General features: G+C 37.5%; 1 protein-coding gene across 2 annotated transcripts in view; it reads right to left on the reverse strand.

The window, feature by feature from the left end:
- LMLN (leishmanolysin like peptidase) overlaps window positions 1–15,829 on the reverse strand; it is an 85,709-nt gene that overhangs the window by 22,548 nt on the left and 47,332 nt on the right. For both annotated transcript variants that reach the window (XM_059162971.1, XM_059162970.1), the window contains exons 12-14: window positions 14,994–15,104; window positions 3,856–3,988; window positions 1,444–1,603 (exon numbers count right to left, since the gene is read on the reverse strand). In XM_059162971.1, coding sequence (XP_059018954.1) covers window positions 1,444–1,603; window positions 3,856–3,988; window positions 14,994–15,104 — 404 coding nt within the window. The remainder of the gene's footprint in view (window positions 1–1,443; window positions 1,604–3,855; window positions 3,989–14,993; window positions 15,105–15,829) is intronic.

Below are 15,829 nucleotides of genomic sequence, written 5' to 3' on the forward strand. Positions count from 1 at the left end.
CAATGTCCTTGAAAAACAAAGTGATCAGTGTCAAAAAAAGAAAAGGGGGTGGTTACCTATCTACAGCCCTCAGGCCAATCCTGAAGGCTACCTGAAGGTTTTTATAAATAAAGTTTTATTGGAACACTGCCATTAATTTACATATTGTCTATAGCTGCTTTCATACTGTAACAGCAGAGTTCAGTAATTGCAACAGAGACCGCATGACCCACCAAGTTTAAAATATTTACTATTTTTGTTTAAAAAAATTTACTATCTTTCTCTTTATAATAAATGTCTGCCAACTCCAGATCTAAAACAATAAAGTGTGATACCATATCATTGGCAAACTCATAATTGACAGATCTCTGCATTTCTTGGCTTTAACATGGAACTGCTGAATAGTTATAAGTTTTTAGATGTTTATTGAATAGATGAGCGATGAAAAAAAATGACTGTACAAATCCAGTTAAATCTACCAGGTTTAAATATAAAAGGAAAACCATTTTGAAAATTTAAAATGAAAATAACAGAATCTGTAATAAAGTATAGAATAATTGGGGATTAAAAAGGACCAGGTTTTGGGGTAACTGGGTGATGGACACTGGGGAGGGTATGTGTTGTAATGAGCACTGGGTATTATATAAGATTGGTGAATTATAGACCTGTACCTCTGAAACAAATAATAGACTATATGTTAATTAATTGAATTTAAATTAAAAAAGAAAAAGGGACCAGATTAGAAATTTTGATGACCACAGAGTAAAAAACTACCTATCACTCTTTATGTACGTATCAATGTGATAACATTTTGTTTACACAAGTGAATACCCAATTGGCAATATATCTTACCACAGAGTATTATTCTGATATCCGGAGAATGACATGTTACTTCTAAATTACATAAAATGCACACTCCTCAGAAAAGAAAACACAGGATACCTAATATGATTTAATAAAAAGAGCTCTGCACTGGAGGACCTTAGGCTGGCACCATTAACTGTATCACTTAGTATCTCTTCATTTACTTGTGACATTCAATATGTTCTGTGTGTCTCTCATCAGGTTTTTAGAAAAATAAAATAAAATGATAAAAATGAAAGTGCTTTGCAAATGGAAAATGTCATGCAGATGTAAAGTACAACAAAAAAGTAGGGTGTACACATCTGCAAATATATCTAAACAACTAAATACTTGTTATGTGTCATAGTTCTAAGCATTTATTATGTGAATTCATTTAGTTCTCACAAGTACTCTATAAGACAGGTATTATTATTCACTTGGTACAGAGGAAGAAACTGAGGTACAGAGAAGTTAAGTTACTTCTAACAAATGGATACCAGTGGAACCATAATACAAATTTAAATAGTCTGGCTCCTGGGTCTGTGCCCTTAATCCTTACTCTATATTGCTAATATGTAATTTTAATATATATACAACATTTCATTTCACTAGACTACTAACCTGGTTGATTTTCCAATATTCTACAATCTGAGCTGCGCTGATATTCACCACTTAAATGCCAACTGAATTCCTGACTGAAAGGGCAGTAGTCAGCAATTTCTACTGAACCACCATAATAAGGCAAATCTTCTGTAGGTATTCCACTTAGTTCATCGAAGTACTATATAAAAAAAAAATTGTTAGGAAGACAGGAAAGTAAGAATCATTCTGTATAATCAAAACAAAGTCCACAGGCAATTTATAGCAATCCTCTAATGCCACATAATATAAAAAAGATATCACTGTACTTTTCTTCATATATAATACAATATAAAGACAATATACTACCTGAGCAGTATTTCAAGGTTGTCATAGTTTTAGAAATAACTAAGGTAAGTATCTTAGTCTAAGTTTTTTACTAGATGATAGATTTGACTAGTGTTTTAAAAAGATGAATAGGAAAGGTTTTAAGAATTGAAAAAACACAAAACTGGGGCGCCTGGGTGGCTCAGCAGGTTAAAGCCTCTGCCTTCGGCTCAGGTCATGATCCCAGGGTCCTGAGATCGAGCCCCGCATGGGGCTCTCTACTCCACAGGGAGCCTGCTTCCTCCTCTCTCTCTCTGCCTGCCTCTCTGCCTACTTGTGATTTCTGTCTGTCAAATAAATAAATAAAATCTTAAAAAAAAAAAAAAACTCACAAAACTAATCCAGAGAATTAAGATACTTTAAATATAATGTACTTCAAGTGTTTTAGAAGACTTAATTTATGTGTTGTTTTGATAAATTTGAAAAAAGTAAAACTGTGATAATATGAATGAGATCATATATATAAAATACTTTGAGGGGTGCCTGGGTGGCTCAGTTGGTTAAGCCATCTACCTTCGGCCCAGGTTATGATCTTGGGGTCCTGCACAGGAAGGGTCTGCTTCTGCCTCTCCCTCTGCCTCCTCCCCGCCCCTCTCTCTTTGCCTCTCCTCTGCCTCAATTCCCCCTGGCTCCCTTTCCTGCTTCTGCTCCCCCCAAATAAATAAATACATAAAATATTAAAAAAAAATACTAGGAACACCAAAGAATTAAGGCACCAGAAAAAACTTAAAGATTTCACGTTTACACCAACTCCTTGAATTATATTACTATGCCTAGAAATACAGTTGCCATCTTATGATATCTGAAGCATTCAGTGTGGTCATAAACATATACAGGAAGCTCAAAATTTAGCAATAATCGTTTTAAATTATCTTCTAAGATACAACTTCTGACTACAGAATCCTTTGTAAATGTCAGGCAGAACTGAGGTATTTTAGAGATGGCCACTGCAGGAACAAACTTAAAGGTCCAATCAGAGATTCAGACTGAATATGTGGGACCCTGTCCTTCACCCTTTTTTTTTGTTGTTAGAGAGAGAGGAGGGTCAGATGGAAAGGGAGAAAGAGACTTTTTTAAAGATTTTATTTATTTATTTCACAGAGAGAGAGACAGTGGGAGAGGGAACACAAGAAGGGCGAGTGGGAGAAGCCGACTTCCTGCCAAGCAGGGATACCGATGTGGGGCTCGATCCCAGGACCCTGAAATCATGACCTGAGTTGAAGAAGACGCTTAACCATCTGAGCCACCCACACACCCGAGAGAAAGACTCTTAAGCAGGTTCCATACCCAGTGTGGAGCGCAGAGCTGGGCTAGATCTCACAACTCTGAGATCATGACCTGCGCTGAAATCAAGAGTCAGATACTTAACTGACTGAACCACAGACAGCCCTTCACCCAAAAGGTGAAGACCTTTTGGAATTCACCTGTCAAACTTTTTCTAAAGAAGAACTTTCAAGACTTTTAATTAATTGAATTAGAGTGTCTCAGTTATTTTCTTTGAAGAATTTTGTCCTTTTGTGTTAATTAGAGGAAACTAAAGATGAAGACTTTGGAAACAATTAGAAAAAAATACAAACTACTTAAAAAAAGATCCGATAAATATTCTAAACGCCTTTTGCCATTACTACAAGACTTTGCTAGATATTAATTGTTGTTGATTAGCACATTGGGTTTAAAGAATTTAAAGAATTCTTCATTTTTTTTTTTAACTTATAGAAAACAAATGAGGACTTTCATAAGTTGAAAAACTCAAGAGAATTCACTCTTCTAACTCAAAATTGAGACTTCTCTTTAAAAAGTTGAGTTGAGGGCGCCTGGGTGGCTCAGTGGGTTAAGCCGCTGCCTTCGGCTCAGGTTATGATCTCAGGGTCCTGGGATCGAGTCCTGCATCAGGCTCTCTGCTCAGCAGGGAGCCTGCTTCCCCCTCTCTCTCTCTCTGCCTGCCTCTCCATCTACTTGTGATCTCTCTCTGTCAAATAAATAAATAAAATCTTTAATAAATAAATAAATAAATAATAAATAAAAGGTTGAGTTGATTTCTAAAATTGTGCCCAAAACAAGTGTTACCTGGTACTCTGGAGGTAAAGGTTTTGAAAACTTTTGCAAATTACACACTGCAACTGCTCTCTGGTCCTGTCTGCAAGTTAACTGCAATGGATTACTTCTGAGTGTGTCACAGAAAGGGCTCAGCGTCTGTCTCCTGCACACAAAGATAAACACCATGGTATCAAACTCTAAAGAAAATAAAACAAATCCATTTTTGAGCTTATCTTTTCTATTATCATTTCAGTATACTTTTTAATAGCTTAATACTAAATGCTGCATCAAGTTATGAAGTTATTTTTAAAAGTGTAAAAAGAAATGCTTAATGTAGATATGAAAGATTAGTGCTACATGCACTGTAACATTATTCCACCAGTATTAAACATGATTTTATTTATCTCTTTCTCAAATTTTGCCAGTAAAATGGGAGTTCTGCAGACCTGACCTGCATGTTAAAGACAGATAATAAAATTTCTGATCTTGCTTAGAAATGCAAATCTTCATAACCAATATAATGGAGTCTAAGAAAGAGATGGAGATGGAGATGATGCACTTCTGTCCTGCAGCTACAAAGAATTTTTTCTATGCCACAATCTAGTTCAAATACTTTCTTTTGACAGTTTATTAAACTGAACACATTCACAAGACATCTTGTTTTCATGTGCAAAATGAAGATTGTGTGAATACTCCTAATTATTACAAGTTGTTCTGTTCTGTTAAACCTAATCTTGAAAGCACAATTTGGAAAAAGATGTCTTGTAATTTTCCAAAGACACTGAAATCTATTGCTTTGTTCTGTAGAAATAATCTTCAAATTAGTCATCTTATTGATAATTACAATATATATTAATATAATGGTAATGTTATAAATGAAATTCCAGTATTCTTAAACAATATAAATCCAATCAAGACTGCCAAATTATAATAGGAATATTGCTATTTTTCCTCTTCTCCCATGTGCTTGCTGGAGAAAAAAGCCTAGGTTAGATTTCTTATTTTAAGGAAAACTGATACTTGCTACATTTAAGTTAACACTGTATAGCAATAAAACATCTCTAGGGGAGTTATAGTTTCTTGAGATAAAATATGTAAAAGTCCTACCACAGTCTTTGATAAACATGAAGCAGCACAGTGTAACAGGAAAGCAAACATCTAGAAGTCTTCACATAGGCTTGGTTTCAAATACTAGCTTATTTGATGTTTATTTAATATTCCTGAGCTTCAACCATAAAGTGCTCCATGTCTAGCACATACAAGTTACTCAATAAAAATGACCAGTAGTTCTTACTAAGTCACTTCTTCAATACCACAAAATTCTTTTCCTTTTTCTCTAACATAATACATAATTTCCCTTGAATTAAAATATGAGTTTTGGCTAACTGGATAAAGAGGAGTAAGGAACTTAAAAAACACTGATTTAAAAAGCTCCAAAGTTAGAGTTGTTCAAGATTCATGACATATAATTCTACAGAGTTCGGCTTATAGAACTTTCTGTAGAGTGCTGTCCAATATGTTTAATCATATAGTGGCTATCAACCACTGTTGATAATAGCAATGTCCACAATCGCCAAACTGTGAAAAGAGCCAAGATGCCCTTCAGCAGACAAATGGATAAAGAAGATATGGTCCATATATACAATGGAGTATTATGCCTCCCTCAGAAAGGATGAATACCCAACTTTTTTATCAACATGGATGGGCCTAGAGGAGATTATGCTGAGTGAAATAAGTCAAGCAGAGAAAGTCAATTATCACATGGTTTCACATACTTGTAGAGCAGAAGAAATAACATGGAAGACATTAGGAGAAGGAGAGGAAAAATGATTGGGGGAAATTGGAGGGGGAGAAGAACCATGAGAGACTGAACTCTGAGAAACAACCTGAAGGTTTTGGAAGGGAGAGGGGTTGGGGGATGGATGAGCCAATAGTGGGCACCAGGAGGAGGACACATATTACATGGAGTACTGGTGGTGCTCCATGGGTGTGCTTACATGGGTGTGGTGCATAAACAATGAAACTTGGAACTCAAAAAAAACACAATAAAATTTTTCTTAAAAATCGCAGAGAAAAAAGAAAATCCTGAAAGTAGCTCCAGACAAGAGGTCTGTAACCTACAATGGCAGAAACATTAAAGGGGCAGCAGACCTATCCATAGAGACCTGGCAGACCAGAAAGGACTGGCATTGTATTTTCAGGGTACTAAACTAGAAAAATATGCAGCCAAGAATAATATAACCAGCTAGGCTGTCATCAAAAATAGAAGAGACAAAAAGCTTCCAGGACAAACAGAAACTGAAAGAATCTGTGATCATCAAACCAGCCCTACAAGAAATATTGAAAGGGTCCTCTAAGCAAAGAGAGAGGCCAGAAGTAACAGAGACCAGAAAGGAACAGAGACAATATACAGTAATAGTCACCTTACAGACAATACAATGGCACTAAATTCATAACTTTCAATAGTCACCCTGAATGTAAATGGGCTAAATGCCCCAATCAAAAGACAAAGGGTATCAGACTGGATACAAAAGCAAGACCCATTTATATACTGTCTGCAAGAGACTCATTTTGGACCCAGAGACACCTCCAGATTGAAAGCGAGGGGGACAGAAAACCATTTCTCATGCTAATAGACATCAAAAGAAAGCTGGGATGGCAATCCTTAAATCAGACAAATTAGATTTTAAACCAAAGACTGTAATAAGAGATGAGGAAGGACACTGCATCATACCTAGAGGGTCTATCCAACAAGAAGATCTAACAACTGTAAATATTTATGCCCCTAACATGGGAGCAGCCAATTAATAACAAAATCAAAGAAACACATCAATAATAATACAATAATAGTACAGGACAGTAACACCCCTCTCACTGTAATGGATAGATCATCTAAGCAAAAGATCAAGAAGGAAATAAGGGCCTCGAATGAAACACTGGACCAGATAAGCTTCATAGATATATTCAGAATATCCCATCCCAAAGCAACAGAACACACACTCTTCTCTAGTGCACATGGAACATTCACCCACATGGAACATTCACCAAAATAGATCACATACTGAGTTACAAATCAGGTCTCAACCAGTACCAAAAGATTGCGGTCATTCCCTGCATATTTTCAGACCACACAGTGCTCTGAAACTTGACCTTAATCACAAGAGGAAAGTTGGAAAGAACTCAAATACACGGAGGCTAAAGTGCATCCCACTAAAGAACAAATGGGTCAACCAGGAAATTAAAGAAGAATTAAAAAAAAAAAGTCATGGAGGGGCACCTGGGTGGCTCAGTGGGTTAAGCCTCTGCCTTTGGCTCAGGTCATGATCCCAGGGTACTGGGATCGAGCTGCACATCTGGCTCTCTGCCCAGCAGACAGCCTGCTTCCTCCTCTCTCTCTGCCTTCTTCTCTGACTACTTGTGATCTCTGTCTGTCAAATAAATAAATAAAATCTTTAAAAAAAAAAGTCATGGAAACAAATGAAAATGAAAACACAACTTTTCAAAATGCTTGGGATGCAGCAAAAGGGGTCCTAAGAGGAAAGTTACATAGCTACAAGCCTTTCTCAAGAAACAAGAAAGGTCTCAAATACAAGACCTAATCCTATACCTTAAGGAGTTGGAAAATAACAGCAAACAAAGCCTAAACACAGCAGAAGAGAAATAACAAAGATTAGAGCAGAAGTCAATGAAATATAAACTAAATAAACTGTAGAAAAGATTAACAAAACTAGGAGCTGCTTCTTTGAAAGAATTAGTAAGAATGGACAAACCACCTCTGGCAAGACCTATCAAAAAGAAGAGGACAGATCACAATCAACACTGAAGAAATACAAACAACTACGAGAACATATTATGAGTAACTCTATGCCAACAATTTATTTATTTATTTTTTTTAAAAGATTTTATTTATTTATTTGACAGAGAGAGATCACAAGTAGGCAGAGAGGCAGGCAGAGAGAGAGAGAGGGAAGCAGGCTCCCTGCTGAGCAGAGAGCCCGATGCGGGACTCGATCCCAGGACCCTGAGATCATGACCTGAGCCGAAGGCAGCGGTTTAACCCACTGAGCCACCCAGGCGCCCCGTATGCCAACAATTTAGACAACTTGGAAGAAATGGATAAATTCCTAGAGATGTATAAACTACCAAAACTGAACCAGGAAGAAACTGAAAATCTGAACGGACCCATAACCAACAGGAAATTGAAGAAGTAATCAAAAACCTCCCAACAAACAAGGGCCAGGAACAGATGGCTTTCCAGGGGAATTCTACCAAACATTTATTTTTTAAGATTTTATTTATTTATTTGACACACACGGAGAGAGAGAGAGAGAGAGATCACAAGGTCAAGAGGCCGGCAGAGAGTGGGTGGGGGGAGCAGGCTCCATGCTGAGCAGAAAGCCCAATGTGGGGCTCGATCCCAGGACCCCGAGATCATGACCTGAGCCGAAAGCAGAGGCTTAACCCACTGAGCCACCCAGGCGCCCATTCTACCAAACATTTAAAGAAAAATTATTACCTATTCTTCTGAAACTGTTCCAAAAAACAGATATGGGGGCACCTGGGTGGCTCAGTGGGTTAAGCCTCTGCCTTCGGCTCAGGTCATGATCTCAAAGTCCTGGGATCCAGCCCCGCATTGGGCTCTCTGCTCAGCGGGGAACCTGCTTTCCCCGCCCTGCCTGCCTCTCTTCCTGCTTGTGATCTCTCTCAGTCACATAAATAAATAAATAAATACCAAAAAAACCCCAAAAAACAGATATGGAAGGAAAACTTCCAAACCCATTTTATGAGGTCAGCATTACCTGGATCTCAAAACAAGATAAAGACTCCACCAAAAAGGATAATTACAGACCAATATCCCTGATAAACATGGATGCAAAAATTTTGACCAAAGTACTAGCCAATAGGCTCCAACAGTACATTAAAAGGATTATTCATCAAGACCAAGAGGGATTTATTCCTGGGCTGCAAGGCTGGTTCAACATCCACAAATCAATCAATGTCATACACTAAATTAATCAAAGGAGAAGAACCATGTGATCCTCTCAAGAGATGCAGAAAAAGCTTTGACAAAATATAGCATCCTTTCTTTTTTAAAAAAATATTTTATTTATTTATTTGAGAGAGAGAGAGAGAAATAGTGACAGAGAGCATGAGTACGGAGGAGAGGAGAAGCAGACTCCCTACTAAGGAGGGAGCCCAACGTGGGACTTGATTCCAGGATCCTGGGACCATGACCTGAGCTGAAGCAGATGCCAACTGACTGAGCCAACCAGGCTCCCCTCCTATCTTGATTAAAACTCTTCTCAGTGTAGGGATAGAGGTTATATACCTCAATATCATAAAAGCCATCTATGAAAAGCTCACAGTGAGTATCATTCTTAATGGGGAAAAACTGAAAGCTTTTCCCCTAAGGTCAGGAATACAGCATGGATGGCCACTATCATCATTGGGATGCAGCAAAAGGGGTCCTAAGAGGAAAGTTACATAGCACTACAAGCCTTTCTCAAGAAACAAGAAAGGTCTCAAATACAAGACCTAATCCTATACCTTAAGGAGTTGGAAAATAACAGCAAACAAAGCCTAAACACAGCAGAATTCCAAGTACTGGAATTCCAAGCCTCAGCAATCAGACAACAAAAAGAAATAAAAGCCATCTGAATCCACAAAGAAGAAGTCAAACTGTCACTCTTTGCAGTTGATATGATATTTTATGTGGGAAATCCAAAAGAATCCATTCCAAAACTGCTAGAACTCATATAGGAATTCAGTAAAGTGGCAGGGTATAAAATCAATGCACAGAAATCAGTTGCATTTCTATACACTAACAACAAGACAGAAGAAAGATAAATTAAGGAGTCGATCCCATTTACAACTGCACCCCAAACCACAGGATACCTAGGAACACATCTAGCCAAAAGGGCAAAGAATCTGTACTCAGAAAACTATAAAGTACTAATGAAAGAAATTGAGGAAGACACACAGAAATGGAAAAATGTTCCATGCTCATGGAATGGAAGAACAAATATTGTTAAAATGTCTATGCTAGAATGATCTACATATTCAATGCAATCCCTATCAAAATACCATCAATGTTTTTCACAGAACTAGAACAAATAATCCTACAATTTGTATGGCACCAGAAAAGACCCTGAATAGCCAGAGGAATGTTGAAACAGAAAGCCAAAGCTGGTGGCATCATAATTCTGGACTTCAAGCTCTACCACAAAGCTGTAATCATCAAGACAGTATGGTACTGGCACAAAAACAGACACAATGATCAATGGAATCAATGGAACAATCAATGGAACAGAATAGAGAACTCAGAAATGGACACTGAACTCTATGGCCAACTAATACTCGACAAAGCAGGAAAGAATATTCAATGGAAAAAAAGACAATCTCTTCAACAAATGGTGTTGGAAAAACTGGACAGCCACAAGTGGAAGAATGAAAATAGACCATTTCCTTATATCATATACAAAGACAGACTCAAAATGGATGAAAGACTTAAAGGTGAGGCAGGTATCCATCAAAATACTAGAAGAAAACACAGGTAGCAACCTCTCTGAAATCCGCTGCCGCAAGTTCTTCCCACATACATCACCAACTGCAGCCAGTTCTTCCCACATACATCACCAAAGGCAAAGTAAACAAAAGCAAAAGTGAATGGACTGGGACTTGATCAAGATAAAAAGCTTTTGCAGAGCAAAGGAAACAATCGACAAAACCAAAAGACAACCAACTGAATGGGCGAATATATTTGTAAATGATGTATCAGATAAAGGGCTAGTATCCAAAATCTATGAAGAACTTATCAGACTCAACACCCAAAGAACAAATAAACTAATCCAGAAATGGGAAGAAGACATGAACAGACATTTCTGCAAAGAAGACATTCAAATGGCCAACAGGCACATGAAAAAGTGCTCAACATCACTCGGCATCCAGGAACTACAAATCAAAACCATAAAGAGATACCACCTCACACCAGTCAGAATGGCTAATATAAACAAGTCAGGAAATGACAGATGTTGGAGAGGATGTGGAGAAAGGATGAAATCAGAGAGGGAGAAACAAACCGTAAGAGACTTTTTTAAAAAAAATGTATTATTTGCCCCGGGGATACAGGTCTGTGAATCATCAGTCTTAAACAAGACACAGCACTCACCATAGCACATACCCTCCCCAATGTCCATAACCCAGCCACCCTGTCCCTCCCCTCCACCTGGCAGCAACCCTCAGTTTGTTTTGTGAGATTAGGAGTCTCAACCCTAAGAGACTCTTAATCTCAGGAAACAAACTGAGGGTTTCTGGAGTGGAGGAGGGTGGGAGGGATGGGGTGCCTGGGTGATGGACATAGGGGAGGATATGTGTTGTGGTGAGTGCTGTGTATTGTGTAAGACTGATGAATCACAGACCTATACCCCTGAAGCAAATAATACAACATATGTTAATAATAAATAGATAATAATATTAGAACCAAATAGTGTAATCGATCATATTAACAGTTTTTTTTAAAAAATCACATGATTATATCAACCAGAGCAAAAAAAGGACTCGACAAAAGTCAACATCCATTGTGATAAAAACTCTCAGAAAAATAGGTAAAGAGGGGAACTCCAACTTGAACAGAAGCATCTACAAAACACCTACAACTAACATTATACTTAATAGTGAAAAACTGAATGCTCCCCTCCCCCAACTGTGTTCATGGATTAAAAAGCTCAATAGAGGGGCGCCTGGGTGGCTCAGTGGGTTAAGCCTCTGCCTTCGGCTCAGGTCATGATCTCAGGGTCCTGGGATGGAGCCCCACATCGGGCTCTCTGCTCAGCAAGGAGCCTGCTTCCCCCTCTCTCTCTGCCTGCCTCTCTGCCTACTTGTGATCTCTCTCTCTGTCAAGTAAATAAATCTTAAAAAAAAAAAACTCAATAGAGCTAAGATGTCAATTCTCCTAAAATTGATATATAAATTTAACACAATTCATAGAAAAATCCCAGCAAGATTTTTTGTAGACACGGTTATTCTGAAATTTTACGAAAGGCAAAGGAACTAGAACAGCTAAGATAATTTTAAAAAGAGTAAAGTGGATCAGTTTACAGATTTTAAGACCTAGTATCACTACAGTAATCAAGGACTGTGCAGTATTAATGAAGTGACAGACACATAGACCAATGGAACAGGAAGCGAGAGCACAGAAATAGACCCATATAAATACACCCAGCTGATTCTCTGACAAATGCAAGAAAGCAATAATAAAAGAAAGACAGCCTTTTCAACAAATGATGCTGGAGCAACTGAACATCCATACACAAAACAAAGAACCTTGATCTAAGTCTCTCACTTTATACAAGAATTAATTCAAAACGGATCTCAGACTATAATATACAACATAAAGCAATTAAATTTTTGAAAAAGAAATACAAGAATCTTTGAGATTTAGGGCTTCGCCATTGACTTGATATTGAAAATATGTCTCAGAAAAGAACATATTGATGATCTGGACTTTATCAAACTTAAAAACTTTTACTCTACAAAAGACCCTATTAAGAGAATAAAAAGGAAAATTATGGATTAGGAGAAAATGTATGCAAACCACATATCTGACAAAGGACTAGTACTTAGACTATACTAAAAACTTTCAAAACTTAACAGTAGGGGCGCCTGGGTGGCTCAGTGGGTTAAAGCCTCTGCCTCTGCCTGCCTCTCTGCCTACTTGTGATCTCTCTGTCTGTCAAATTAATAAAATCTTTAAAAAATAAAAAACTTAACAGTAAAAAAAAAAAAAAAAAAGGAAAGAGAAAAGCAAACATTTCAATTAGAAAATTGGCCTAAAACATGAAGAGGTATCTCATCAAAGAGGCTATACAGACATCAAATAAGCACATGAAAAGATATTCAACATCATTAGGCATTAGGGAAATGCAAAGTAAAACCACAATGAGATACCACTACTATCTTTTAGAGTAACTAAAATAAAAAACAGTGACAACATTAAATGCTGACAAGTATGTGGAAAAACTGTCATCACTTATACATTGCTGGTAGAATATAAAATAGTATAGCCATTCTGGAAAAGAATACTAGAGCTCTAGAAAAGAGTTCAGCAGTTCCTTAGAGAACTAAACTTCCAACTACCATATGACTCAGCAATTGCTTATCTTGGAGAAATGAAGATTTCTTTCCACACAAAAACCTGCACACAAATGTTTACAGCAGCTTTATTCATAATAGTCCGAAACTGGAAACAACCTAAGTATCCTCCCACATGTGAATGTTTAGGGCACCTGGGTGGCTCAGTCCATTAAGCAGCTGCCTTCAGCTCAGGTGATGATCTCAGGGTCGTGGGAAGAGACTGCAATGGTCTCCCTACTCAGTGGGTAGTCTGTATCTCCCTCTATCCTTATCCCCTGCTTGTGACCTCTCTCTCTCTCTTTCAAATAAATCTTTAAAACAACAACAACAAAACATGTGAATGCTTAAACAAACTGTGGTATATCCACAGTTTGGAATATTATTCAGCTACTAACTTGAGGAAACTACTGATATACACAACCCAGAAAATTATGTGGAGTGAAAAAAGTCAGCCCCAACAGGTTATATATAGAATGAATCAATTTATGTAACATTCTTTAAATGGCAAAATTATAGAAATGAAGAACAGATTAGTGGTTTTCAGGGGTGTAAGAGGGGCTGGAGTGGGAGGGAAGTAGGTATAAATCTATAAAATGGCAAGATAAAGGATTCCTGTGGTACTGAAATGTTCTGTGTCTGATTGTATCAACGTCAACATCCTGGCTGTGTTACTATACTACAGTTATTACAAGATGTTACCAATTAAGAAAACTGGATAAAGTATATATGGAATCTCTGAATATTTCTTTAAAACTACATGTAAACCTATAATTATCTCAAAATAAAAAGTTAAAAAAATATACATTTACAAGGGTACCTGCTGGCTCAGTCCATGAAGTGTGAGGCCCTTTTTTTTTTTTTAAAAGATTTTATTTATTTATTCGTTAGAGAGAGAGAGAGAGAACAAACATGCAGAGGGAGAAGCCGGCTCCCTGCTGAGCAAGGAACCCAATGCAGGACTCGATCCCAGAATCCTGGGATCATGACCTGAGCCAAATACAGCCACTTAACCAACTGAGACACCCAAGAGTCCTGAAATGTGAGGCTCTCGATCTCAGGGTTATGAGTTCAAGCTTCACAGTGGGCACAGAGCTTACTTAAAAAAAAAAAAATGCATAAACATATGAATATGTGGGCATACACATCCCCCAAACTTGATGAGTGGACTTTTAAAGTTTGCTAGGTGATTTTGATTTTCATCCAGATTTGAGAGCCATTATTCAAAAGTATTTTCATGTTTTTGGATACTGATCAACAGTTGCATCTATGTTTATGAGTGCATTCTCTGAAAAAAATAGTAAGAATGATAGAATATGTAAAAATTTTACAGTTTATAATTTATTCATTATAAACTAAATAGAAATGCTTATGGCTCTCATTCCTACATTGTGGATTCTTTTCATATATGATTTTTTTTTTTTTTTTAAAGATTTTATTTATTTATTTGACAGAGAGAGATCACAAGTAGGCAGAGAGGCAGGCAGAGAGAGAGAGGAGGAAGCAGGCTCCCTGCTGAGCTGAGAGCCCCATGCGGGACTCGATCCCAGAACCCTGAGATCATGACCTGAGCCGAAGGCAGTGGCTTAACCCACTGAGCCACCCAGGCGCCCCTCATATATGATTTAAAACAATAATGTATCAGGACGTCTGGGTGGCTCAGCTGGGTAAGCAGCTGCTTTCAGCTCAGGTCATGATCCCAACGTCCTTGGATGGAGTCCCACATTGGGCTCCTTCCTCAGCGGGGAGCCTGCTTCTCCCTCTGCCTCTGCCTGCCACTCTGCCTGCCTGTGCTCACCCTCTCTGATAAATAAATAAATAAATAATCTTAATAAAATAAAATAAAATAAAATAAAATAAAACAATAATGTATCTACCTATTATATTACCACGAAGCACCACAGATGGTTTTCTGTACATTTTGAAATTGAACTGTTTAGGTAACATTTTCAAAATAGTGACATTTTAGGTTTAGGATAAAGAACAAAATCAGAAATCAACCATGTTATCAAAGATATAATGAGGAAATGTGTTCTTACTTTTGTTTCTGCTGGTCAATCCAGAATTTGCAGCTCTTCCTGACGAAGTCACAGCCCATTCCTCGGCCCCAGTCTAACTTCTCAGCCATACTGTAATTAGCCTTATACCAGCTGTGGAAATAATTCAAATAAAGAAGTTATTACTGTCATTTTAAAAACAATTCCAGCATACTAATTACAGATCTCAACAATGAGCAAACCAGGACCTCAAGACAGAGGAGCATTTATAAGCAAAGCACTTATACATGGGAACTGTTGCACAAAATCATGTAAAATAAGCACCTGTCTTATGGTGAGGGTACTTTTGTATTTGAAAAAAAAGAAAATCAAAACCAAAATATGTTGTCACTGTAATTTTCAAAAATGACAGAAGTCACAGAGTAGATAGTGGTTAAGGTGTGAGACAAAGGGATTAAGGGCCAAAGAAACAAAAAGAGAATGAGAAAAAAAAGACAAGGGAGTAAACTAAGGAAGAAATAGTGGACTTACTAGTTGGATAAACATTACCTAATCTGATTCAGTTGGCCCTAGTTTCTTGCTTTGTGGCCTTGAATTCGTGATATTCCATCAATACAGGTTCTGCTTGTGACTAAAAATTAAACTATTATAATAAGACATAGGAATATTTTTGTCTAAAATTAAAAATTTTTTTAAATGTTCTAATTTCAGAAAAAAAACTCCACATTTATTTGGTTTCCTGGCAAATTTATTTATTATTTTTTTAAAGATTGTATTTATTTACTTGACAGACAGAGATAACAAGTAGGCAGAGAGGCAGGCAGAGAAAGAGGAGAAAGCAGACTCCCCGCTGAGCAGAGAGCCAGATGCGGGGCTGG

This window comes from Mustela lutreola, chromosome 2, assembly GCF_030435805.1.
Source record: "Mustela lutreola isolate mMusLut2 chromosome 2, mMusLut2.pri, whole genome shotgun sequence".
In the NCBI taxonomy this organism is placed as follows: domain Eukaryota; kingdom Metazoa; phylum Chordata; class Mammalia; order Carnivora; family Mustelidae; genus Mustela; species Mustela lutreola.